We start from the raw sequence: 27,898 nt of genomic DNA on the forward strand, positions 1-27,898 counted from the left end.
GCCCTGGGCTGCGGAGGTTACCATTATTTTTTTGTATATAAGAACTGCACCTGATTTTTGAACGGTGTTTGCAGGAAAAAAAATGACGTCTTATACATGGAAAAATACAGTAAATGATTTTTTTTTTAAAAATTAAACTTTTGAATTTTTATTGGAGGACCCAAAATTTCCTGCCTGGACCATGATGCTGGGCAAGCAGGCAGCAATTTCAAGACTTTAAACAAATGAAAAATGGAAGGAAATGCTTATTGTATTAATTTGCAGTACAAATGCAATGCAAATTGTTCTAAATTTTCTGCAGAGGGAATGAGGAAGCTGACTCATTTACACCATATCTTTTGTCAAAAAGGAACTTAGCAAGGTGTATGAATCAAACAAAAGTTGATGAACAAGAGTAACTGTTTTAATTCCCCTGACAGCATATGTTATAATAGTAATGGTTTTTAGCAGTAGAAGCCTTCAATATCTATCGTTTCCCCCCCAAAATAAGACCCAGTCTTATTTTTTATTTTTTTTGCCTCCAAAAGATGCACCAGGTCTTATTTTTGTGGGGTGTCTTTTCCATTTATTTCTGGCATTGACAGCCTCACCTAGCCAGCCCACTTCTTCTGCAGCTGAGAATGGATCTCTGGCCTGCATTTTACAGTCAGAGACCTTTCTGGATGGCCACTGCAGCTGAGAACCAAGCTATGGACTGAATCCATAGCTCGTTTCTCGACTGCAGTGGCCTTCCGGAAAGGCTTCTGACTGTGAAATGCAGGCCTATGGACTCCACAGAAGAAGTAGACTGGCAAGGAGAGGCCTGGCTGCAAGGTAAGTGGATGTGGGGCGCATGGGGCAGCTCCACACCCCCCACAACCACCGTAGCTTGATTTTTAGGTGTGAGCCTCACCCCAAAATTAGGGCTTATTTGGGGGGTAGGTCTTATATTAGGCCCACCCCCCAAAATCAAGCTATGGCTTATTTTTAGGGTAGATCTTACTTTTGGGAAAACAGTAAACATTTTTTTTGCACTCAAGGTGTTATTTTAAACTGTTAGACATGAAACAACATTGAAAAGGATAGTTGTACTAGTTGATAAAAACATTGTTCCTGTTTTGTATTCCTCAGTGGGTGCATTCTTTACTGCGCATCTGTGCCATCATCAGTGTCATTTCGGTGTGCATGAATACCCCAAAGACCTTTGAGCATTATCCTCCCCTTCAGTATGTGACATTTGCTCTTGATACATTGCTGATGTTTCTCTACACGGCAGAGATGATAGCAAAAATGCACATCCGTGGCATAGTCAAGGTAAGGTTTTTTTACTTGTTTTTTTAACAGAAACCCCAAAAGACATGGATATCTTTTATACTCAGATTTTAGAGCCATTAACTGAAGTAAACTTTGCTGTGCTCTGAATGAACTCTCCAAATCATGTTATGTTGCTCTTCTGAAGCTATCTATTACACATAATATTCATTGTTTGTAAAATTAGCCTTCAGGAATATCTTACTATGTTTACCTTTTTTCTCAAAAGGCATTTCTTTCATTACATTGTTTAGACCCCCCCCCTTTTTTTTTTACATGAAAGAGCCTGTATGTGTGTGAACTGTGGTTTTGCAAATGGCCAGACCTTTGATCTGCCAATTCTTTTTCCCCAAATCCAAAACTCAAATTTAACATGAGCTGTTGTAGCTATTTGCAGATCTTGAATATCAAGATGCCGTTTTTGTGCTCTAGCTACTTTGTGACCAGTAGCTGAGCATAATTGTCAGGAAGTCCATGCTTTCCTGCTGTAATTCTTGACTGACCCAAAAATGGGTGTTTTGTTCCTCTATCTCAAGTTCTGCTGAGTCTGTGCCTAAACAAGCTTTCTTTTACAAATGAAGGTGAGTATATGTGTCCCGGGATAATGTTACAGGATGCAATCTGGGTCAGTCACCAGGACCAGAAGTTTTGTATTCTGAGCTTTCGGACTCGTGCTGGAGCCCATCTTCAGGGAACTTCTCTCTAGCAGAATGTGTGTTGTTCTGTGTGTGGTATTTATAGTGCCTGTTGCAAGTTGCTTTTTAGATGTTAATTGAGATGTGTTATTGGCTGGTTTTTAACTCATTAGCTGTCGCTTGCTTGTGTTGCCCAGCCCATGTGTTCTAAGTACTTGATAGGATGGTGGTAAATCAGCATTCCTGTTGACTGACGAGGGGCTTGTTTCCCAGGCTTCAATACTTCCCTGGCTGTTTTTGTGCCTGCTTGTCCAACAGTCTTAATAGCTGCAAAATTGAATGTATGTCCTTGCTCATTGCCATGTGAGGCTATCAATGAGTTTGGGTCTCCTCAACTTACCTCTCGCTTGTGTTCTTGCAATCAGATGGTTAGTTTGTATGTAATTCACCAAATCTCCTGCATGGATTGCCCCTGTAACTATGTAGGACAGACAGGGAGGAAGCTAACCACCAGATTGTAAGAACACAAGCAAGTGATCAGATAGGGAAATCCAACCTGATTGGTAGTCTCACACGGCAATGAATAAGGACACACATTCAGTTTTGCAGCTACTAAGATTATTGGACAGGGATTGAAGTCTGGAAACAGGCCCCTCGTCAATCAACATTTACCATCAGTCTATCAAGTGCTTAGAAGATGAGGGCTGAGCAGCCCAAGCAAACAACAGCTGATGACTTTAAACAGAGGTGTCAAATTCACAATGTCACGTGACGTGTCTCAATGTATCGTGATCTTTTTGCCATTGCCGGCAATGGGGTGAGCACGGTTTCGCTATGATGCATCCGGTCTGCGGGCCGCCAGTTTGATACCCCTGACTTAAATGCTAGCGATTGACACATCCCAATCTAAAAAGCCACTTACAACAAACACTATAAATACTACATACAGAACAGCACACACTCTGCTAGAGAGAAGTTCCTTGAAGATGGGCTTCAGAACGAATCTGAAAGCTCAGAAGACAAAACCTCTGCTCCCGGTGACCCACCCTGATTGGATCCTGCAAACTTTCTTTTGTGTTTTTTCTACCTTGGAAAGAAATTGGTGATATTCCCATCTACTCTGTTCCAATCATCTTTTTGTGAATAAATGTCCACGTCTATTAAAAAAACAAACAGTAGTTTGAAAAGAAACTATGCAATGAGGAGGTCCATTATTTAAAAAAGGAACAAATAACATGCATTGAAACTCTTAAAGTTTTATAGTCAGCATAGCAGCAGACATCCTTTCTCAGAAACTCTCATGATTTTAAAAGCTGACAAACTAGCAATTTTGTGTTCAAACCTCTTTTCCTCATCACACTACCATGTAACTACAAGGGCAGCCTTGAGTAGGGGCAAGTCAAAAAGCCCCACCAGTGATAGCAGAGGACATCTCTTGAATCACAAAGTAATGATATAATTTTTGAAATGGCATTTGCTGAGCTGAAATGGATTTCCCTGTTAAGAATAAAATGGCAGTGGTATAAATATAGATTGTAAATACCCTATGTGTCATTTGATTTGGCAGGTGGGTGTTCATGTTGTGCCAGAGCTGGAACTGCACCAGAATCTGAAAGATCTCCTTAATAGATGTCTTCAGGTGCTATTTTGCAGTATCTGTAATTGTAAAGATACAGCTACGTAGTTGATTATAGCTGATGACATTAGAAGGGATAAATACTATTTTTCCTTATCAAAGGTCTGTGTGCCTCAGATAAAGAAAATCTGCAAAATACCCCAAATTTTGCTTCAGTAAAAGGTTGATATTTTAGACAATGTAAATCATGCAAATTTCAGCTGTATTTTTTCCTCAATGAGCTGATATTTCCAGTCCTCGTGGTGGAATTCCCTAAGTTGCAAATGGTATGAAAATTCATTGTGATTGTGATTATCCTGTTTAATGAATTCATTACAATTCAGTCAAATGAATTCATTGCTTAGTATTTGGAGTATGTTCTAAACCAACCATAAGGTTTGTGTAACCTCCTTTTTTAATATGACTTTTTCTTTTTTTTTCTTTTTGCTATTGCTACTGTCACAAAATGTTATTGATTTATATCTTATGCATTAGATTTTTTTACACAATTGCTGTCATAGGTTCTCAGCTGTACCAAAAAGTATAACATAACTTTGTGAGTTGACTTAATCAAGATTACCTAGCTATGTAATAGGCATATCCTATTCTTATCCCATCACAAAAAATCCAAATGCAGAAGTAAGCTTCTAGGTAGGCAAGTGATGTAAATGTTAATGTGCATCTAAATCTAGGGTTTTCCAGTAAAGTAGGATACATGCTGAAGCCTTTAGCTATGTACCGCTTGGAATCCCAAGTAATAATTCAGCTTTCAGATAAAACTGGATATAGCTATAAATTCATTATTTAGCACAAAAGGGCGATGGGATAAAAATCTCAAGTTATCTGGAAATTGCTTCTTATTATAAACATCAACATGCTTTTGTGAATCTCAAATCAGATGACTTTCTAACAGTAACTTTCAACAGTCAGAGATGAAATTTTTTGGCTTCCTGAAGGAGTTTCTATTACAGATGAAAGAAAAATGTGAAGCTAGGCTTTTATCTATGTTTCCTTACGTTTCCGTTATGAATACTGGTGCCATTGTGCAAAAGAACTATGTTGCTATTAAAAATTATTCATTCAATGGATAGTATGCCTATGTTTATTGCTTTTTCTATTATTTGCTATCTTATTATATCTTTCATATAAAGTGTTAGAGAATTTTAATTTCTCTGTTGGTAAAAATAAATCAGAAGCTCTCACAGTTGACTACATTTAGCTGATTCAAATAACCTCTTTATATTCATATCAAAATATTTACAATACCATACATTCTTCTTTACAGCAACATAGCACAATGAAGACTTCTTACAGAGAGATACAGAGACAGACCTGAGACTGAAAATCCAGCTCCTAACTCAATACCCTTTTTGCACAGACTCAGTAGCACTTTTCTCACATTGGCTGATTGAGTTACCACATGACTCTTCCTGCTCATGAATATTCTAACACTCCTCCCTTCATGACAGGAAGAGACATCAGACCTATTGACTTAATACATTCTCCATAGTGAACACCACCCAATGGTTTAGTCATCATGTCTGCCAAATTATTCTCAGAAGAACAATGATGTAAACTAATCAATTTTCCTTTTACAGTGTCCCTGACATTGCAATACTTAATGTCTGCATGTTTACTTCTGTTCTTCATCCTGTCACCAGTTGCCATTTTTATACAGGCAGCATTGTCTTCAAATAACTTTACAGATTCTTTTACATTAATATTTAAATCTTGCAACAACTGTACATACCATGTTACTTCAGAATGCAATTCAGATAAAGCAATAAACTCTGCTTCCGCTGTTGAAATAGCAACTGTTTTCTGGACTTCCATCCAATCGGAGTCCCTCCAAACAATATTATAATTCCAGAATTTGATTTCCTCGTGTTTATGTCATTTGCATAGTCACTATCAACATAACACTTTAATTTCAATTCCTCAGTAATCTGTATTTGAAGGCCCAAATTTATGGTTCCCTTTAAATATCTGAGAACCCTTTTTACACCCATCCAATGTAACTTTGTAGGTGCGGCAGTAAAATGACTCAAAATGCTTACTACGCAAGCTATGTCTGGTCTGGACCACTGTGATAGAATAACAAACTCCCTATTGCTGAGAGATATATCTCTTGATCACAGGTTTCACCTTTGTCCGCACTTAAACTATTATAAAAATCCATACTCATGGGTGTGGGAGCAGTATTGCTATCTTTCATGTTATAGTTTTCCAATAACTGCTCAATTTTTCTCCTTTGACTGAGAATATAACCACCTTTTTCATTTTTCCATACCTCTACACCGAGATAATTTTTTATTTCTCCCAAATTCTTTAATTCGAATTTCTTTCCTAATTTATCAGCAAATTTCTTGACTTGTAATGCATCCTTTGCAATGAACCAAAGATCATCCACAAATGATAACAGTAGACAATTCCCTCCTTGTAACTGTCCAGTATATATACAATTATCAGCTTTGCAGCTCTTAAATCCAAGACCCTTTAAAGCATTATCTAAACAGATATTCCAGTTTCTGGCTGACTGCTTCAGCCCATAAATAGCCTTGTTTAATTTATACACCATGTTAGGCTTTGCAATTTCATACCCTGGTGCTTGGATCATATAAATTTCTTCCTCTAACTCAGCATTGAGGAATGCAATTGTGATATCAAAGTGCCAGATTTTATGCTTATATGCCGCTGCCAACGCCAGTGCTAATCTTATACTCTCACTTTTCACAGTTGGCGCAAATACTTCATCGTAGTGCACATTCTTTAATTGTGAAAAACCTAGTGCCACTAACCTGGCCTTATACTGTACATCATTATTTAGCAATACCTTTTTCTTTTATATTCACTTACAACCCACAGCTTTGGTTCCCTGTGGCAAAGTCACTGATTTAAATACTTCATGGTCTCCCATGGATTTCATCTCTTTATCCATGGCCTCCTTCCATCCTTCTTGTTCAGTTTTTGGTAATGCCAACACCTCTTTATAACTTCTTGGCTCATACCACACATTGCAAACCTTTATCTTGCTGGCAGAATACCTATCAGGCGGAATTCCTTTGTTACATTGCTCTGACCTTCATGGTATTAACTACTCCTGTGTCTCAAGTCTTTCTGGCTTCATGTCTTGTTCAGCCTCTCCTCCTTGAACATCGACATCTTCAATAATCATTTTTCCATCATTAGATGAGTTATTGTCGTTAAATAGATCACCATCATTGAGACATACCCAGAATTTGCATTAATTCTGTCCCAATTTTGTTCTGCAAAATTAGCAGACCTTGAAATTACAATTCTTTTACTTGCATCGCTAAAGTGATATCCTTTTGACCCTGGCTCATAGGCCACAAACCTGAGCTTTCTTGCCTTTTGCTGTCCCTTTCTTCTGATTGCTTTCGGAATATGTACCCATGCAGTACTTCCAAAAATTCTCAAATGTGCCAGTGATGGCTTTCTCCCATATAGAATGGCATATGGAGTATTATTAATGGAGGAACTCCACAGCCTGTTAACTATATAATTGGCAGTCAGTATGGCTTCTCCCCAATATGACCTGCTCATACCAGAATCCTATAATAATGAATCTTTCATTGTTTGCAAAACACATTCCTTCTTTCAGCTACACCGTTCTCTGCTGCTGTGTAAGGATTTGTACGTCTGTGTCTTATCCCCAACTGCCCCAACCATTGTTGGTATTTAGTTGACATAAATTCAGTACCTCTGTCAGTTTGCAACTGACACACTTGTTGTCTGTACCTTCTCTCTACAAAACGTACCCACTGTTTGAATTATTGTAGCACCTCTGTCTTTCCTCTAAGAAGGTAACAAAAACCATACCTGCTGTAATCATCAACAATTACCAGTGCATACTTTGCTCCTTCCAAACTGGCTTGCATAGGTCCCACCAGATCTGCATGGACCAGCTCTACAGCTCTTTTTGTTTGTCTTGTGCTATATTTACTAACTGGGAATGCCTTTGACTTCGATGCTTTGCATACTGCACAGTCCAAATATGTTTTGCATCCCTTCAAATTTAGCCCTTCTGCAAAATCTTGCATTTGCTGCAAAACTTTAAAGCTTGCATGGCCAAGTCTTCTATGTAGAAGATGAATGCACGAATCGTGCTCTGCAACATTCTTAAATATATGGGAACATTGAAACTTTTGTCCCTGCAATACATATAGATTATCTTCCTTTATGCCTTCTCCACAAATATTCCCATTCCTCTTGATGAGACACTTCCCTTTTACAAAAATGGTCTCAAAACCTTGTTTGTCTAAATTAGACACACTTAACAAATTATGTTCTATCTCAGGTACACAAAACACATTGGTAAACTTTGATTCCAAATATGGAATTTTTACATCGTCTCTTCCAATGACTTTTGCTTTCTGGCCATTTGCCAAAGCCACAGCTTCTTGTGCTACTGAAACAAACCTGCAAAATAATTCAGAGTCATTAACAATTGTTTGACTTGCCCCACTATCTATTAGCCACTTGTCTCTTGTGTTGCTATAACAAACTTTTGCAATACCAAAATGTTCCTTTTGCAAATTAGTCTTCTTTGTTTACACAAATATCCTTCACTGCAAATTGTTCCTCTGCAAACAGTTCCTTTTCAGATGTGTGCTTGCACCGCAAACGTAGCAATTTTTCTCTTGCTGCGCCCTCTGCTTGCACAATCTTTGTTCCAACTTGGTCCCATCTGCTGCTTGTTTCTTCTCTGGAGACTTGCAGTCTGGACTCCCTCCTCAGGAATTTCACCTCCTCGTGGCTGCTCCTAAAATGGCGCTTTTCTTCATTAAGCAAATATGCCTTTAAAGCCTCAAAATTTAAGTCTTGCTCTTCTTTACACTCAAATATAGCAGAAACTGTGTCCCAGGTTTTATCTAAATTGTTCAACACCAATAAAACCTTCTGGGACTCAGGGAATTTAATCCCACGTTGTTCTAAGTCCAAAAATATACTTTGCATTTTATTTAAATGCTGTTCCACAGATTCACCTGGTTGCAAACAGGCCCTGTAAAGTTTTCTTGACAATTGCACTATATTGCATGCAGAAACATTCACGTGCACAGCTCTCAACTTCAACCAAATCTCCTTTACAGTCTTTAAATTTGAAACATTTAGAAATTGTTCATCATCTAAATTCAAGATGAGATAAGCCATTATTCAATCATGACTTTTCTGATCAGCAGCTGCAAACACTTGTGGTGGATTTTCTACGATATACCACAATTCTTTAGCTTTCAGCAAACATTCCATTTTTGCAGCCCACACAATGTAATTTTTCTGGCCCAAACGAGGCACAGAGCTTTCCTTAAATTTCATTGCAGCCATTCTGCTAATTCTGCCTTGTTCTTATACTCTCTAAACACAGGCATTTCTTCCAGCTTTAAATTACAATGCAGTCCTTAGTAAGCTCTGGGCCCATAACCTGTTAGAGAATTTTAATTTCTCTGTTGGTAAAAATAAATCAGAAGCTCTCACAGTTGACTGCATTTAACTGATTCAAATAACCTCTTTATATTCATATCAAAATATTTACAATACCATACATTCTTCTTTACAGCAACATAGCACAATGAAGACTTCTTACAGAGAAATACAGAGACAGACTTGAGACTGAAAATCCAGCTCCTAACTCAATACCCTTTTTGCACAGACTCAGTAGCACTTTTCCCACATTGGCTGACTGAGTTACCACATGACTCTTCCTGCTCATGAATATTCTAACATAAAGACTTACATGGGAGAAGAGAATGTATGTTTTATAACTGTAACTTACTGAAATAATTGTGAGTCAATATTTTTTTAAAAAAATAAGAGTAAACTGGAGATAAATTAGAGCTTTTATAAGCGGGAGCTTCACCTCTAAGAACAAAAAACTCATTTTAACATGTAACATATTGAAACTACAGAAAAAGACTTGGCTATTTCCTTTGCATTGCCAAATTCTTCCCTGCAATATAAAAGAAACGAAGAGGCCCACTTAATTTATTTATAGACATTTAACAATTATAATAAAAATAAACCAAATCTGTCACAAAATTTATTGTGGAACTAAAATGAGTAAAAGCTTATATATAAACTCTACACTTTTATTTTTAAGGAGATCCATTTGAGTTTGAACTTGGACTACCATTGAAAATAGCTCACCAAAATCTATGTTACAAATATGCATGTATAAATAAGTGTATATCTTTTTCTTTTATATTGCACCTCCAGAGCATTCTTAGAATGGATGGTTGCCAAGTATAGTTTTTTTTTAGAGAATTCAGGATTAAAATGGATAGCTTATTTTCTCCCATGTGCAAAATGAATTTCTTATTTCCCTTTTACTTGAAAATGCTTCTTGTTTTCACTCTGAGCTCTTCCTCCCACTTGTTAGATATGTAAGATTTTTTTCAGTGCTGATCTTTTCCTTCCCATCCTGAATTAACTGGCTAAAACATAGTCAGGATTCAGCTACAGAATTTGTTTTCAAAAGAAAAGGATCCAGCACTGTCACAGTTGCCCCAGCCAGGATGGCTCATGATTAGAATTGCAGCCCAACATCTCCAGAAGGTGCCATGGGGGAAAGATTGGATTTTGGTATACAGAATGAAGTGCATAAAATTAAGTGAAAGAGAAGTCAAAAGAAATGATTGTGGGTTCTTTTCAAAGGAGGGCAAGGAATACTTGCAGAGTCTGATGCCTCTGTAAAGTAGCTCCCAAGAACATTTTGAATGTTAGGGCATAAGGAGCCTGGACCCAATAAATCAGAGATTAGCAGTTTGTTAAGCCTAGATCTGGATCTCTCAGACCTGGGTTAGCTGAAGAAGCCAGTTATGAGAAGGAAGTGAGGCTTGGGGTGAGGCTGTTTAATGGAGGGGGATAGATTTTTAACTGTGCATATGGGAGTGGATGATCTCTGGGAAACAAAGCATTCCTATTTCTACTTTTCAAGGTCCCCAACTCCCACCCTCACCTCCATTTGTAAAATCATCCCATTGAAATTTGATAGCAAAATGAGAAGATTTCAGCAGGCAGTTTTCAGGTTATTTGAGAGTTTTGAGGATGGGCTTATACCTGAAAAGTCATTTTCATTTGCCTCCTGTTGATTTCTTCCCATTTCTGCCCTTATATTCAATGGAGGAAGAACCACCACAATTGTGCTACCAAAAATCATCCATGCTGTAGTCAGCTTGCAGTTTCATAAATTTAGGGTGTTGGAGGAAGCTATCAGACAACCTGCTATAGAACGATATGGTTGCTATTTAGTCCTTCATCAATCAAGCCTTTAATTTGTGCATTACCGTTAGGACTTACTGGTTCTTGGGCTAGCCTATAATCCCTAGGAACAATAAGAACTCAGGGCTCATTTGTAAGCTGAATTGATTTTACGGGAGAACTTCATTTGGCTATAGAAGAATAGTCAGGGCTTATGCACAAATACAGAGAGGAAAGGGTAGGGCAATAGGATTCAATTCTGCTTTACAGGAAAACCCTGGCAAACACAAGGTCTTTATGTTTTCAACATCTGTATTGCATTTTCAAATTTAGGCAAGCTGCCTGAGGCTGTCTGAGGATAAAAATGGGAAAGTCAGGACAGGCAAGAGGCACAATCCCATAAATATTCTTTCTTTGCAGAAAAAAATGCATTTATTTTTATAGAAGTGCATGCAGATATTTGCAGCATGTCCTCTGTGGATTCCAGGAATCTCATAGCAAGGACTAACTGGTATGAGTGTTAATAAACTTGGACATTTTCTGTTCCTATGGCTAGTGTTGGCAATTCTGTTCCGGCTCAGAGGCCCAACAGCTCTTCAAGTTGAATCTATTTCTATGTGCATTTTCCCCTCCCCTTTCCTTTCTGTCTTATTCTGATTCCAGTTGCAAAAGTGACCTCTTCAGAGATTCCATTTCCAAACCTGCTGCTTCCTTAATGCTGTAGGTAATACAGTAACGAAAGCCAAGTGGCATTTACTCAGAACAACTGAAATAGTCCAGAAAAGTCAATGAATCTTACCAGTACTTCAATTAAAAAAGAGATTTATTATGCTTTATATGTTAAAAAATAAATATGTTGGTATTTTGATATTAATAATTAAATATATATGATCTGGTGACAGGTTGATGTCAAAGACTGTATAAAATCATTGCAGAGACTGGAAAAAAAAGATGAAGCAAGCTTAAAATAGCATTGAATCTGACCATAAGTAGCCACACATTAAGAAATAAAATGCACTAAACACTTCACAACCTGAAAATATTCTCTCTTCCTTTGCTATTCCCAAGGGAAGATTATTCAGCTTAACCATCTGTTAAAAACAAATTCTTTCAGAATAAGAACATACTTTCCCACCCACTGGCTTATTTGCTTAAAGATGCCAACACGGTTGGTTCAACTGCAGCATTGTTTCTTTTCTGTTTCTTTCCATTTAAGAAAAAGAGAATGATATTTAATAAATAAAAGAAGGCATGCATATAAATAGTTGCAGAAAAATACAATTTGGTCAAGGTCTGATTTGCAGTAGGGGTGTATATAAACATAAGGTTTTTTGTGCGCCTGTTTAAAAGTACACCCTGTAAACTCATAAAGGCATAATATACAGTAGCTGTGTGTTTGTATAACTGATCCATTAAGCAGATTATTTAGTTATGTACTTACATACTTATATGACTTTTTACAAGGTATAAAGAACTCTAAATTGGAGTATACACTATAAAAATCAACAGTCCAAAACAAATAGTAATCATAATATAATCTCAATGTAATAATCTAACAACTCCAGTTAAGACTAACTCTCTCCAAAGTTGTTTCTGAATTATCAGCCAATCTGTCTTGCTACAGAAAAGACTGAGCATGTTTCTCCTCATCCAACTGCTCCAGTGAAGTTTTCCACTCCAGACTCCCTGGGGTAGATATGAATAATTGAGTATCATCTACCATCATCCTTATCCTGTTAATGTTCAGAGTGGTATTTTTCTCCCTTTATATTACTTTATTAATATCTTAATACATTATACTAAGTACAATTATATTTGTACAGTATTACAAATAAATTAAAGTTATTGACATTCTATTGTGCAGATAATTTGGAATATTGGCAATAGAGAAGAGAAAGGTATGAATTATAATCCTTAGCAAAAGAAGTTTTAAAGTTTAAGGACTTACTTTTCTTTTTTGAATGAGAAGCAAAAGAGCGATTATCACTTTGATTTTGGAAAGTTACAAATGGACTAAGGGTCCAGATGGATTTGGAATAAGGTTTTTGAATGAATTATATAAATCCACTTGCAAACAAATATCATTGTTTGCAAGTGACAAGTAGTAGCCCATATGTGTGCTAACAATGTTCATTAGTTCATACAATCTTAATTTATTGAGCAGATTCATTCTTGAAGCGTTTCTCTTAAAAAGAAACACTATGAACCACACAATAATATTGTTTCTGGATACTGAAATTGGTATTCTGTACCTTTCTTTCTGATGTGTATTTAATGTTATAAATGAAGCCAGTTGGATCTTTCAGAATGTTATTTATTTTTAGGAGAGACATTAATAGATAGTGCTAGCATGATTACTTGCTAAAATATAGTATAAACTATACCAGCATAATTGTACAAGTCTATAATGTCATTACTGTTTAGCCCATTGTCAAAGTGTTGTTCATCATAGCCTGGTTCAAATCCCTATTGCTTTTTTTGTTCTGATATGACTTTTGGTTGGCTTCCAAAATCTAGAAGCTCTGTACAGTCTATAGACATACAGATACTATTTTAACAAAAACTAAGAATTATCTTTGATTTTTATTGGAATCTCAATGCTATCCTCATAATAAGAGAGTAGTCTAGACTGTACTTTCAAGATCTCAGTCAAACAAACTTTCTCTTTCTACTTCCTATACTCAAAAACAAAACAAAACAACAGTGAGACTTGTTTGATAACTGAAAAAACATTAGAAAGATGGCAAAGTGGATTTAAATGTGGTTTGCCAAGGTCAATGGTGTATCGTGGTTTAGCTCAGCTATAGCAATAAGCCAGATTTTTTCAAAACAATGTGCTAGTATTCTGAATTCTGCTTGATTGCTCTTGCTCGAAGATTTAAACAATGAGGGAGCTTTTCTGATGTTAAACATACATAGGATCAGGGTTCAAATGTAATGAATAAGAACTGAAATCTGGACTCAAGATAATACTATATCAAAATTCGGTTTCAAACCTCAGATTCCTCTCTTTCCCTTTTCGCACAATCCTTGCCATCATCACTCCCCCGAAATGACCACAAATCGATGGTAGACGATGTACAAGGGGAGGGAGAATTTAAGGATAGAGACAGGTAGTCCTTGACTTACAACCACAATTGAGCCCCAAATTTCTGTTGCTACGTGAAACCTTTGTTAAGTGAACTTTGTCCCATTTTAATATCTTCAGATATTACAAAGTCCACTGTTCAGACTTTTTGTCTTATTGACAAATGTTAAACCTGGGGTGTGGTATGGCAGGTGCTTTTTTGCTTGAATTCAGAAACCCCAGATTTCCTTCCTTCCTTCCTTCCTTCCTTCCTTCCTTCCTTCCTTCCTTCCTTCCTTCCTTCCTTCCTTCCTTCCCCCACTCCCTCCCTCCCTCCGTCCCTCCCTTCTTTTCTAGTGCTAAGTTATTTCCATAGGCATCTTAATTCTTTTCCCTTATTGACGGTGAGAGTAGCACATTTGTCCACTCCAAACTCCATTCCAATGTTTGTTTGTTTGTTTGTTACATTTATTTAAAGCCTATCTCACCGTGGGGCTACTCTAAGTGGCTTACAACAATAAAAAAGAGGAAATGAAAAGATGTGTAAACAAAACAGAAGTAAAATAATAGAATAATAAAACAATGCAATACTTTGTAATATCCAGTTATCCAGTATGGCACTCCATTACATCTTACAATATCTGGAATCACTAGGGACCTATTGCACAGGTCATTTTTTTAGACTTCAGCTCAGCATTCAATAGCATCGTTTCAGAAATTCTTCACACTAAACTGGTTCATCTAGCTGTACAAGTAGGTGGATTATAAGTTTTCTGACAAAGAAAAAGCAACAGGTGAAGCTTGAGGAAATCATATTGAACACCCAAACAATTAGCACAGGTACCCTTCAAGGCTGTGTTCTCTTTTCTCTCTATTCCAATGACTGCATTTCAGAGGACCCCTCTGTTAAAGTACTGAAGTTTGCGGATGATACAACAGTCATTGGTCTTATTCAAGGTGGTGATGAGTCTGCATATAGACAGGAGGTTGAACAACTGGCCCTTGTGCAGCCGGAACAATCTGGAGCTGAACATGCTTAAAACTGTAGAGATAACATTGGATTTTAAGAGGAGCTCTTCTATTCTACCACCTTTTACTATATTAGACAACACAGTATCAATAGTAAAGGCCTTCAGGTTTTTGGGTTCTATAATCTCCCAGGATTTGAAATGGACACCTAACATTAGAACCATACAGGTAATACTCGAGTTATGAGTGTAATGGAGCCTGCCCTTCCATTTGTAAATCGAAAATTCATGGGAGTGAATCTCGTACCTTGAATGAGATCACTCCCTGCTTTTGCCCACGCATTCGTTAATCGAATGCATAGGCGAATGCATGGTTCGTTAAGTGCACATGAGGTATCTCAGGGTGGGGAAAGCCATGGGGGGCCTTGAGATGGAACAGGCCCTCTAAAGTCTCCTCAACCCACTAAGATACCTCATGGTTCCCCCTCCCTTCCTGCCGCACTGGACTCACCTTGAAAAGATCTGTCTCCTCTCTGCCACAATTCCTGCTTTTGAGGGAGAGGAGAATCAATGGAAGCTCCTTCGTGCCATAATATCGCGCGAGTTCATGCACCCATCCTCTTTTGCAGACAATGGGTGCCTGAACTCTTGTGGTGTTTGCAATGCCTGTCTCCCCCAACTACAGAGACCCACAGCCTCCCCCAGCCTCGGCAGCAAAGGCTTTTTGCAAAGATTGCCAAAGGCTTTGCCAATGGAGGGAAGGCTTCAAAGTTTCAGCCCTTACCTACACTTGCAAAGCCTTTTGCATAGATCTCCACCAGGCCTCCATTTGCAGAGAACAGAGGCCTAAAGTACTGTGAGATCATGCGAGATCAGTAGCATGAGATCTTGTGCCACTGATCTTGCGTGATCTTGCAGTACTTTAGGCCTGCATTCTCTACAATGCATCAAAGGATGCAGTGAAACAGCCTAGAAAGCGAAGGATCTCTCAATCTTTGCAAGGTGAGTATCCACAGGCCTAGTGCCTAGGGAGACCGGGGAGGGGGGGAAAGGGAGGGAATAGCCAGGGTGAATGTTGCACCGTCACTGTGGTTGTTCATAAGGGTGAACGACTACCATGGTGTAGCAACATTCATAATTTGGGGACTTCACTAGGGGGCGCTTATCACGTAACTTTGAATGTTTGCTAAGGGAACATTCGTAACTCAGGGATTACCTGTAATTAAAAGGTACAACAAAGAATGTTCTTCCTGCATCAACTCAGAAAGTTCAGACTGCCCAAGGAGTTGCTGATACAGTTCTACAAAAGAGTTATTGAAGCTGTGATTTGTTCTTCTATATCTGTCTGGTTTGATACAACAACCAACAAGACAGGTACAGACTTGTCAGCTATACAGACAGCTACACATAGTTGGGTCTGCAGGAAAAAAAAAACTATTGCAACTAGCCTGCCTTCCATTGAGGACCTGTATACTGCCCAGGTCAGAAAGAAGGCTGACAAAATATCTGCAGACACTTCACATCCTGAACATACTGTTTCAACTCCTCCCCTCAGGGTGCCGCTATAGGGCATTGTATGTCAAAATAACTAGACACAAAGACAGTTTTTTCCTCATGCCATCATTCTGCTGAACATTTAATTTCCACTGTTCTATCTTATGTCTAAGTATATTACCCATGTAGTATGGTTATATCATTTTTAACCTTCTCGTCTGTTCCACTAACTTCTGAATTGATATCATTATTATGATTAATAACTTTGTTACGATTATTATTACTTTGTTCTTTTGCATATACACTGAGAGCATATGCACCAGAGACAAATTCCTTGTATGCCAATCACATGTGGCCAATAAAGTATCTTCCTGTCCTATCCTGTCCTTTCCTGTCCTATGGAAGGAAGTAGAATGCTTTCTTATAATTGATCCAAGCTACATTCAAGTTAGTCTTCCTTATTATTATTTCCTTAGAATAAATCTCTGTAATTGTCTCTAATTCCAAATGCAATGGATCTCTTATTTCAGTGATGGCGAACCTTTTAGAGACTGAGTGCCCAAACTGCAGCCCAAAACCCACTTATGTATCATTGGGTGCCGGGTGGGTGTGGTCCATTGGATGGATGTGGCCCATTGGGTGGGCATGGCTGCGGTGGTAATAGCAGACTGGATGGGACTAAAAAGTTCAATCAATCAATTCCAACTTTGCAAGATCTTTTTTTTTTCCAGTGAGAAGTTGAAATTGATTGATTGAGTGAACCTTTTTTTTTTTTTTTTTTTTTGCACATGGCGGCGAAGGCCTAAAGCGAAAAGGTTGTATAAAACCCAGCTGAAGGCCTAGGACTGGGGCGATGGCACGCGTGCCCACAGAGAGGGCTCTAAGTGCCGCCTCTGGCACCCGTGCCATAGGTTCACCACCACTGTCTTATTCAGAGATGTTTGCACTGGACAGGGAATCAGGTCCCCCTTTTTTGGGGTCATGGAGGTAAATTTCAGAATGAACTGCCCATCCAACACTGGCACATTTAACCATGCTAGTACCTTGACATCATTCAGAAATGCGCACATAGATTAAAATTTAGTACAGCTGTAGAATATTATTGTCTTACTGTCTGCCTTTCAAGGACACTGTCTATTTACACTAATTTATTCTATTTGCTCTCAGCTAGCTGCTTATAGTCCCTGGCTTGACTACTTCAAAAATCCCTAACCGAATCATCTAATTAGTTTGATGTAGAGGTGGCTTTGTATTTAGCTGCAAGGGAATTTGGGGTTATTCCGATCAAAAGCTTGAATGGTAATTTCAGAATGATTGACAGCTTCATGCTGTGATGTCTTTCACAGCAAATATTATTTTGATCTTAGTCAAACAACATGCTTAGCCTACAGATCTTATTTCCTGCCTCTTCTTTTCTATTAATTATTTCAGCAAATGCTTTTCCCATTCCTTTTGTCTTCTCTTGTTTTACTAATCCCACATCTCTGCAATGGATTAGAACATTTTTGCTGATTACTGGAGTTATAACAGCATGAGACTCAATGTTGTAGGTGTAAAATGCCTGAATTTTACACAGTTGTGCCAGTTGCAAAAACTCAGTGTACTCCGTAGAAGTGCCTTTATTCAGTAGCTCATATTGTTCCTTTGGGAAAAAAAAATATGTGTTTTGTGAGCCTTTCTAATCAATTTATGACCTAGATTAGTTTAGGGAGGCCGTTTTTTTTTCCTTTATGATTCTAAGTCCTTTGTACAAAGAGAAATGCTTTTAATATGACTTTCCTTTTACAGCAGATAAGAAACATTAACCAATTCGTTAGAATGCAGATAGTTTGTATTATATTGATGGTTTGAATTACATCTCCATGTGTGTGATGTGCATAATTATGTTTGTATGTACAGGTAGTCCTCACGGTACAATAGGCCATTTAACAACCATTTGAAGTTACAACATTCCTACCCCATTTCAAAGTTACAATACCTGCAGCATCCCCTATGGGGCCCTTTTGACTGACTGCGGAGTTGCTACAACACACCCATCCACCTATTTTCTCCCCATTCTGCCCCACCAGACCCCACAGGCACTGGGCCTGCTTTGCCACTCTACCAGGTTCCACACATTCCTCTCCATCCCCCTCCACTGTTCGCTAGCTTTCCTTTTGAAGATATCCAGAGCTCAAGAAGTTGGAGTAGGAAAGGACACTTCCTTGCTGGGATGTTGCTGGCCACAAGGCACAATTGAGAAGAAATCCTGCTGGTCTTGCTTTCCTTGTTATGCTTTGCTCCCCCAGCACCAGCAATGCTAGCTTTACACTATCACTGCTGGTGCTGGGGAAGCAAAGCACAGCAAGGAAAACAAAACTGACAGGATTTCTTCTTCTTGATATTGCCACGTGACCCAGCCATGGAACAGCCTTCTGTACTCCAACTTCCTGAGCTCTGGATATCTTTGAAAGGTAAGTGCAATTGTTATGGGGTGGGGTAGGAAGGAGGCCCATAGGGCTGTGGGAAACCCAAGGGGCAGGAAGCAGAAGGTGGGGAGAGGCCTTGGGACACCCAATTTGGGTGTGTTAGGCCTCCCATGGTGCCCTCCACCCCTGAATCACCCCATGCTCTACTTAACAACCCATGCATTTGTTTAATGAATGCATTAGGGAGAGCAGGAAAGGGTAGGTCATTAATGACATACTTCATTTAACAGAGACCTCGACTTCTGATAGTAATGGGCAGGCTCCATTACTGTCGTAAGTTGAGGACTAATCAAACTATTCCTGACTACTTTTAGGCTGATATTTTATGAGGGAGAGATATTTTGTTGGTAGAAAGGATTGTGAAAGATGAAGACTTAAGTAGTGGATTCAGTCCTCTCGCCCATCTTGATTAATATCTGCAAGACTGAAACAACAGATATAGAGGTTATAGATTATAGACATAGATACAGATATAGATGTGAGCATAGGTGTATTAGTATAATATTTTAAATTAGATCTATTTTTTCCTTTGATCTAAACCCTTAAGAATTATAACCCAAAATACAATTTGATATATCCTTTTAATATTTTCTGTAATCTCAATAGTACAATATCTTCCACCACATGCTTTATACTCATTCCCAGTTACACCAGAAGAAGTGCAGAGGGGGCTAGATTCTCTACAAAACGGTAACACTGATGCTGACACACCATGAACAACAGCCTTGGCTTTAGTTTATTCCACAGCTGAATATTGTGCCAGTGTGTGGCTTAATAGTGCCCACATACAAATGGTCGATGTCCAACTCCGCCAGACAATGTGTATCATCTCTGGCACACTGGATCCCACTCTTGTGCTCTGGTTACCAATACTTAGCAATACCATACCGCCCCACATCAGAAGACAACACGCTCTCATTCAGTTGTGGACAAGGATGCTGAACAAGGCCCACCCTGTTCACAATGCACAACTCATCACAAGATTGAAATCCTGTAGGCCAGCTTGGAAAACAGCTATTCATTTAACATCTTCTCAGTTTAACCCTGAGAATGCCTGGAGAGAGATGGTCCAAGGTACTTTCTGATGGCCTGACCATTAATGATCCCTCTATCAAACCACTTGATTTTGACTTGCCTCACTCTATCTGGACAAAATTGAACAGAATTAGGTGTGATACTGGAAGAAGTGCCTCTGCCTTGTATCAGTGGGGATGGAAAGATTCCCCTTGTTGCAATTTTGGTGCTGATATGCAAACGATTAACATATTATTCAAGATTGCCTAGGACAAGTGTTCTCTGGTTCCCTAGGCCTAGAAGATCTGTATGAAGCAATGCCTGGATAGCTGAATTGGACATCCAGTTATGAGACCACTGCCTCATTGCAAACTATAATTTTTTAAAAATAAATATGTTATTGGTTTTTTGCTATTGTTGTTTAGATTTTCTGTAGCCAATTTTAACTTTTGAATGGGGAGGGGGGAAATAAGAGGAACCTTCTACTAAAGCAGGGCAGTCTTGCTGTTTCCAGTACTAAAAGAACCGAGGTGGCGCAGCAGTTAGAGTGCAGTACTGCAGGCCACTTTAGCTGACTGTGTTCAGCAGGTCAGCGGTTCAAATCTCACCGGCTCAGGGTTTACTCAGCCTTCCATCCTTCCGGGGTAGGTAAAATGAGGACCTAGATTGTTGGGGGCAATGTAAATATATATATATATATATATATATATATATATATATATATATATATATATATATATATACATACACATTGCTTACTGGTGTACACCGCTTAGAGAGTGTATACTTAAAGCGGTATATAAGTCTTATAAATAAATAAATAAATAATTCTCAGCAGAACTATTCGTTCCTGAAGCCACTTCTGTTGTGTGTGTAGTCATTCTCATCTTGTGTTGTGGTAACCCACAACAGAGAATTAAGAAACAGTATAGCATAAAGGGGCAAGATTAATGCAGCTTCTTTTTGTACTAGGGAGATGATGTAGTCACAAATGGTGATTTTAGAAAAGTTTTTGTGCTTGTCTAAAATCTCATGATTTTTAAATGGAGTGTAAAATATACTTGGATCTGAAGTGAATACCATTAGTATTTAAAAAACTACCTTTCTATTAAAAAGTCCTGTTTGAAAATAATCCATTAACATACCAATTTATGTACATGTCTTTGAACAATAAAAAATATTGCGTATAGATTATTCCGTTTTAACTTCTCTTCACAAGTAGTTAAGCTAGACATAATACTGGAACATTAAAAGCAGTGATACAAAAGTACAAGGCAGTGAGGGTAACAATCGGTGTGCCTGACAATCACTTTCAAGCTATTTTTCTGACACACTTGCTGTACTAATTATGCTTCATGTCAACCATAGCTTACTGAATAAGACAAAATCAATCTTTTTTCAGACAGCCTGAGCAATCCTGAATCTTATGGCCAATTACTCTTCCTCCTTCCCCCTTTTTTTAACTTTTAGCTTTTGCAGGAGCTCTGTGTATTTGTTAACTGTTTGGATGGGTAAAAAGTAAATTGGAAGGAAATAGGGTGCAATAAAAGTATGTTGTGATTCCTCTCACAAAATAGTTCTCTTCGGGGTCTTTCCTATTCATAAAAGGGCAGCCATGATGAATGTGGCTGGTAACAAGACAAACTTTTAGAAAAAGACATAACGGTATTTCTCCACCATTCTTTTCACCTCAGTCAGTATGCTATGTGCAATCCTAATTTTAAAAGTATCTATGGGATGCATACCATTGTTATATTTTAAAAGTATCTATGGGATGCAAACCATTATTGTAAATAAATATTATGTCAGAGTCTAAGGTTTTGCATCCCAGCACATTAGGTCTCTTATTTTATAGTTTATTTTGAGGTGATAAAGTAGAGGTTGAAACCATGGCTTATAATGCATTCAAATAAAAAAAAAATAAAGCAACTTTAAAAAAAAATCACTTAGACCAGGAGGACTTCTGATGCCAAAAGAGAGATCCCATGTGGGCCTATTTGAACTTGTAATAAACCATGGTTTCAACCTCTATTTTATCACCTCAAAATAAACTATACTTTATTTACTGATTCCATATCACTGTAGCCTAGAAAAAGAAACCCAGACCAATCACACTATAAATTAGAACGTTTAAACATAGCCATTTAAAATATATTTATTCTTAAATATTTTAGGCAATCCTTCAGAAATCAGTAGGAACTATAGTGTAGATTGAGTTCAAATCTCTCAAATGTGGTTTAAATTAACTTAAAATGTTTAACATTAATTACTTGGTTCAAACAAAGCTTTCCGTGTTATAAATCATATCTGATGAGCAAACAAACCTGCAGACTAAGTGGCTCAGTAACAAAACCAGGTCAGCCATTTTCTACTGATTTTAAATTGTTTTTTTTTTTTTTAATTTAAAAGAAGTTACCAGTTAGGCTGTATATAATTATATTGAATGAAAACCATTTACAAGTCAGTGAATGGCAGCCGCACTCTCCACAGGGATATTTTCTGTTTTCTCATTTCTAGGGAATTCTTGCTTGCTGAAGCTCATGTGTGCATAAGAACAGTGAAAATAATGTTTTTTTCCCTTCTGAATTACTGTTTTGTTCATCTAAATCCATCCAGGTTTATAGCTTTCAGGATTAATTAACTAAGATTGCTTTTATCTGGGGCAGCTCTAATTAAATACATTGGGCTTCAATTAAACAAAGTCATCATTTCTCAGGGTATCATGTGAAACTTCTAATCATGCCACACACTCCCACTTTATTATTTATTTTATTTTATTTTATTTCATTTCATTTCACTAGGCGCATGTACCACCTCAGTTGTTGACTGAGTATCTTGCAACAGTACAAGATTAATCCTTAAATTGAATGAAATGCAGATTGAAATAAAAGGTAATCCACCAGGTACCAAACCCTGTTGGCTTATTCTGACCCCAGAAAAAAGTGGGGAAGACAATTTTTTACTCTTCCTTTTAGGAACCAATGTGGCCTCAGTAAGACTGAAAATATCTATGCCAGCATCATGGGTTGAGTGGTGATAGATCTATGAGAGCTAGAAGGAGGTAATTGAGTCCACATCAACACTTCACCTTTCGTAACATATCCTTCCAGAAATAGCATGTGCCGGAATCCTTCACCCATTTAATTCATTAATTTATTCAACATTTATCTCGCCTTTCTGTTCAAATCTTGACATATTGACATTTCCTGTGCAGCTGTATTGGGGGAGCTCTGTATTGGAACACTCCGATCTATAGATGGACAATCATTCACAACCCTTTGTGATTTCATGAACTGTATACCGATGTATTACATATAATTAACCACATGATTTGCAATATGATGTGTTGGAATAAATTTGTGAATTTTTGACTTTAGATCCTTAGCTAATGGAAACTATAGTTGTTCCTCTTCAGGTGATTTTTTAAAATCTAAAAATGCAAGCTTCTAATGTAGAAGATGGTGAATAAGCTTGCAGCTGTTTGTTTGTTCTTAATCATCTGAATGAAGTTTTTCTTTAACTTTCCCTCCTGGAGGAAAATTGGAGGAGTGAATCCTTAGTTGCCCAACTCCAAACCCTCAGGCAATATTTATAAATATGACACCTTATGGCACTAGGAATGCTCTTATTTCAATCACATGCAAGGAAAATAGCAGGATTGTTTTACTGTGCATATTTGAGAAGGGAAAGAATATTTGCAAAGGATATGTGTTTTCCCTGTTCTTTGACATCATAGGAGAACATATATTTCTGGGGAAATAAAAAATGATAGCACCTTATTTAGTACTATTTGGAACCAAGAGAGTTCCATAAGTAGTATGGAACAGAATAGTATAAAACAGTATTTCTCAATCCCAGCAGCTTTATAATGAATTTACTTCAACTCCCAGAATTCCTCAGCTAGCCTTGGTGACTGGAGAATTCTGGGCGTTGACATCCATACATTTAATGTTGCTGAGATTGAAAAACATTGACCTAAACCCAAAAACAAATTTGCTTGATGACTGACCAAGGAAATGTGCTCTCCAGGGTAAACCTGGAGCATAATCTGGCCCTGTCTGTTTCCCTTCATATTGACTGCAACTCTCATCATTTCTCAGCATTAGCTAGCACTAATAGGAATTGAAATTTGGCAACATTATCCAAGTCTTGATTTGGCTAGACAAACTTCTTGAAATATGAAAAGAACAAGAATTAAACAAATTTGTCTTCTTAAGTGCACTGTAACTAATTTCAACCTGGATTAGAAAGACCACAGTGTTTCATTTCATAGGTTGAGAACCTAACAAAGGTATTATTGAAGGGAGGTTGAGCATCTGTAGAACCAGATATATCATGGCATGAGATTCACTCAAAACATTGATAGACTACACTGCTACTGTACAAAGCTCATGAATGGAGGTAATCTCCTTTTTTCTGTAGATGGAGTTGGGAAAAGGTTGGAGGTTAACCACACCACAGCCATTTCAGATGTTCAAGGTAAGATGGAAGAAATTCACCTTGCTTGGGGATAGTTCCCTTATCAAAGGTAAAAACCAGAAAAATGCTTGCCTGTCCAAGCTGAAAATGAATTGCATACATAAGGTTAAAGAGGCTAAAGTGGATCATATGTTATTGCATAATTTCTGTGCTGTGAATTGCACTAAGCTCTTTCATCTTCATATATGGCTGTAATGTCTTTTCCATGGATACTGAAAGCTAGCAGTAGTTCTCTTGCAAAGGACATATGCATAATTTCATGTTCCATTTTCAAGCATTTCTGCTCTGATTTTTTTTCAATCTACTTGAAATCATAATTGCTTAGGATTTTTTTTTAATAGATTTTATGGTGTGTATAAAATGTTGCATGCACAATGTTTCACTAGGGACCGATTGCCATCACAGATTTATTTGATAATGTGGGCTGTATTCTGCACTCACAAACATTATTTCCATTTACATTGGATATCAATAAATCCAAAATCAGTATCCATAATTTTGATATCATTTGCTTAGTTTGAGCATTTGTTTCTCTTCCAAGCTTCTAATTTGAAATGGAGGACTGGAGGGAGGATGTATGTTGTTTTGCTAATAGAGGAGTATGCATTGCTCAAACAGTTCAATTTTGCATGAAAACATGATTCTTCACTCAAAACATAATGGATAGATAGCGAAGGGCTTAGTGAAATTAAATGGAGAACAGATTGGGGTGAAATGACAATTGTGTAAGGGGGGCATAAAAAAGGAGAAGAGTTACATTTTATGAGTCTCAACCATTCCCACATTTATGTTTTTTTTCAAACCTAGATAATAAATTGTCACGCTTTACAGACTGAAACCAAATGTTTAAGAAAAATACAAAATTAATGATAAAACTGAATTATGCAACAGATTCTGGATTTCATAGTGAACTAAGTATAAGCAAACAATGCAGATGTTGCTTTTGCTATATGGCATTCATTATTTCAGTTATCTTTTGTTAACAACCTTTCCAGGATTCAGTTGCATAAGTTTAAATTGTTGATGATGGTAATGCTAGTTATGTTACTGTGAAGTATAGGGACAAGATAAGGCTTTTAAAAATTTGTTACTGAATGCCATTGAGGACTTCAATGCTACAATCCCTGCTGTACTGCATGAATAATGAAGACTGTTATTATTCATGGATTCCCTGTGCCATGAAGACTCCATAAAACATGGGACAATATCATGGACACCAATGTGCCATCCTTTTATACAAACAGCATCATTTTATTTTGGATATAGCTTGTTCCCTTGGGACAGAAATCCTGTATTAAGGAATTTGGCATCAAGGAAAAGGAGACATCACTCTTTATTAAACCAGCACTGACAAGAGATTTAACTCTGCTGAAGGCTTCCACTACTTCAGGAGCCTGGTGCATGATAAAAAAAAAAAATGAGTGTTGTGAAAAATGCACTGAAGATACTTTATATTATGTTTACTAGTAAAGTGCAATTCCAATGAATTTGGGATGCCTTCCAGCTTCACCCATTTTTGTGGAAATGTAATTCCTGCATTTTCTGATTTAAGAAAATTGCATATGTGTAAGAAATGATATGGTATGAAAAAGCATAATACTCACCTAGTATTACTTAAAATTAATTACTTTTGTGGTTGACTTCAGCATCAAGGTGACAAAGAATGCAGCCACATTCAAAGAAAAAGAAATGGGGCAACTTCAAGTAATGATATAAGCGATCTTTATACGTATAGGTTTATACCAGACTTATTGATCTAGAGATGACATGTCAAAATTATTGGCCAGCACTGTTTTGTGGACGCAAAAACCAAACCATGATTTACCAATAGAAATTAACACAGTAATCACACAGATTAACCAGCATGTCAGACTTTTTCCTCTGCATGCAAGTATTAAATTTGAAATCCTTGGCCTGCTTTTATTTTAGCACAGAATTATCATGCCCTGGCAACTCCCGTTTTCCCTCTTGATCACACAACATTGACTTCAGCCCATGAGTATTGTTTTAAATTGTCATTTGCTCTATCACAATATCAGTAGTCTTCAGTCAAGACTATTCTACTAAAATTGCAACGTATGCTAAATCTATAACATTTTACCAACCATAAGGAGCCGTGGTGGCAAGTGGTTAGAATGCAGTATTACAGATTAATTCAGCTCACTGCCAGGAATTCAATCCTCACCAGCTAAAGGATGGCTGAGCCTTCCATCCTTCAGAAGTTGGTAAACTGAGGCCCCGACTCTTGGGGGCAATATGCTGACTCTTAGAGAGGTCTATAAAGCACTATGAAGCTGCATGTAAGTCTAAGTGCTATTGCTATTATTTTGCAAATGAGTTCAACTGACCTGTTATGACTAAAAACAGTGGTATGTTTGGGGAATACTGAATGGGGTGGAAATACCCCCACTCCTTTGGCAAATTAGCCAACCTACATTGCCACCATTTCTCCCCCAGCAGTTTATTAGCACTATGTTTGCAGAATTTCTTCTCTAACTCTTACTTCCCATCCTCCTTTTTTTTTAAACAAATTTTATTGGTTTTTTGGTTCTTAGAACAAAGTGCTTAAGACACACTGTGGTGCTGGGGTAATCAAACATCCAGAAATAAAACCATATATGAATAATTCAAATCAATATATTAAATATTCCCTCTCTATTTCCCTCAATTAACCTAATGCATTTAAGATAATCCATTTCTAATTTAAATTTCTAAAAATCCTAAACCTGTTTTAGAGCTTTGTGAATTTACAATTAGCATAATCAAATTTGAGTTTAAAGAAACAAATTATCAATTCAGGTATCCCTTCCAGATATATTCTAGATCTCAATCTCTTAAATCCTTAATTTTATCACAAATCTCATTTATTTCTTCTTTCACTACACAATATATCTCCAATTAAAGTAAAATATACATATATAATCCATCCATCAATCAGTCTCTTTAAGATAACAAAATAACAAAATAATATCAAACCTTAAATCATTTCAGCCCATTGGACCAAATTCAAATTTCATCCAGTTAACTATCATACCTAATAACGTCCATATTATCAGACAAGAACATCATCTTACTAATTTAACATACTCAGTTATTAAATCAATCCAGATCTAAAACGCCTCTTCAGTTTTCTTCATTCCATTACATAATAGTTTTCATACAAATAAACCTATTATTCCAAAGAATACATTCTTAATCTATTTAAAATATATATTCTAATAATCACCCATTTTTCTCTTACTTCTAACTCTAAATCTTAATCCTTAAATCAATCCGTAATTCTACAGTGCCTTTGATCCATCACATATAATTTTGAATTTAACTTTTCAGTCTTATTCTGGCCTTTTTTTTGTGCCAGACAGGTTTCCATAACAAAGCTTCCCTTTCAGCCAATAAGTCTCTCTTTGTTGCTTGTAGTATCATTTGAGACAGTAAAAAGCATCCTGTCCTCTGCATTGGGCGTCTGTTTCTCTTATCCTTAAAGCTTTGTTGCTTTAAAGGCTCAAATCTCAGTCTTTGATTTTTCTGATCCTCAAAGGTATAGATGAAATGCTTGTAGGGTAAAATAAATTCCTCTTTAGTCTCAATTAGATCCTCTTCTAGTATGTTTTGGTTTATAGAATGGTCAGATGCTGTCTGAAAGTCAGTTTGAA

General features: G+C 37.3%; 1 protein-coding gene across 8 annotated transcripts in view; it reads left to right on the forward strand.

Moving 5' to 3' along the window:
- The window catches only part of NALCN (sodium leak channel, non-selective), a 222,774-nt gene that overhangs the window by 19,950 nt on the left and 174,926 nt on the right, over window positions 1-27,898 (forward strand). For 5 of the 8 annotated variants that reach the window (XM_039337741.1, XM_039337739.1, XM_039337745.1 and 2 more), the window contains 2 exons: window positions 1,111-1,293; window positions 24,189-24,245. In XM_039337741.1, coding sequence (XP_039193675.1) covers window positions 1,111-1,293; window positions 24,189-24,245 — 240 coding nt within the window. The remainder of the gene's footprint in view (window positions 1-1,110; window positions 1,294-24,188; window positions 24,246-27,898) is intronic. The other 3 variants (XM_039337743.1, XM_039337746.1, XM_039337744.1) reach the window with 1 other exon arrangement.

This window comes from Crotalus tigris, unplaced genomic scaffold, assembly GCF_016545835.1.
Source record: "Crotalus tigris isolate CLP2741 ecotype Arizona unplaced genomic scaffold, ASM1654583v1 scf7180000017685.4511686, whole genome shotgun sequence".
Classification (NCBI taxonomy): Eukaryota; Metazoa; Chordata; class Lepidosauria; order Squamata; family Viperidae; genus Crotalus; species Crotalus tigris.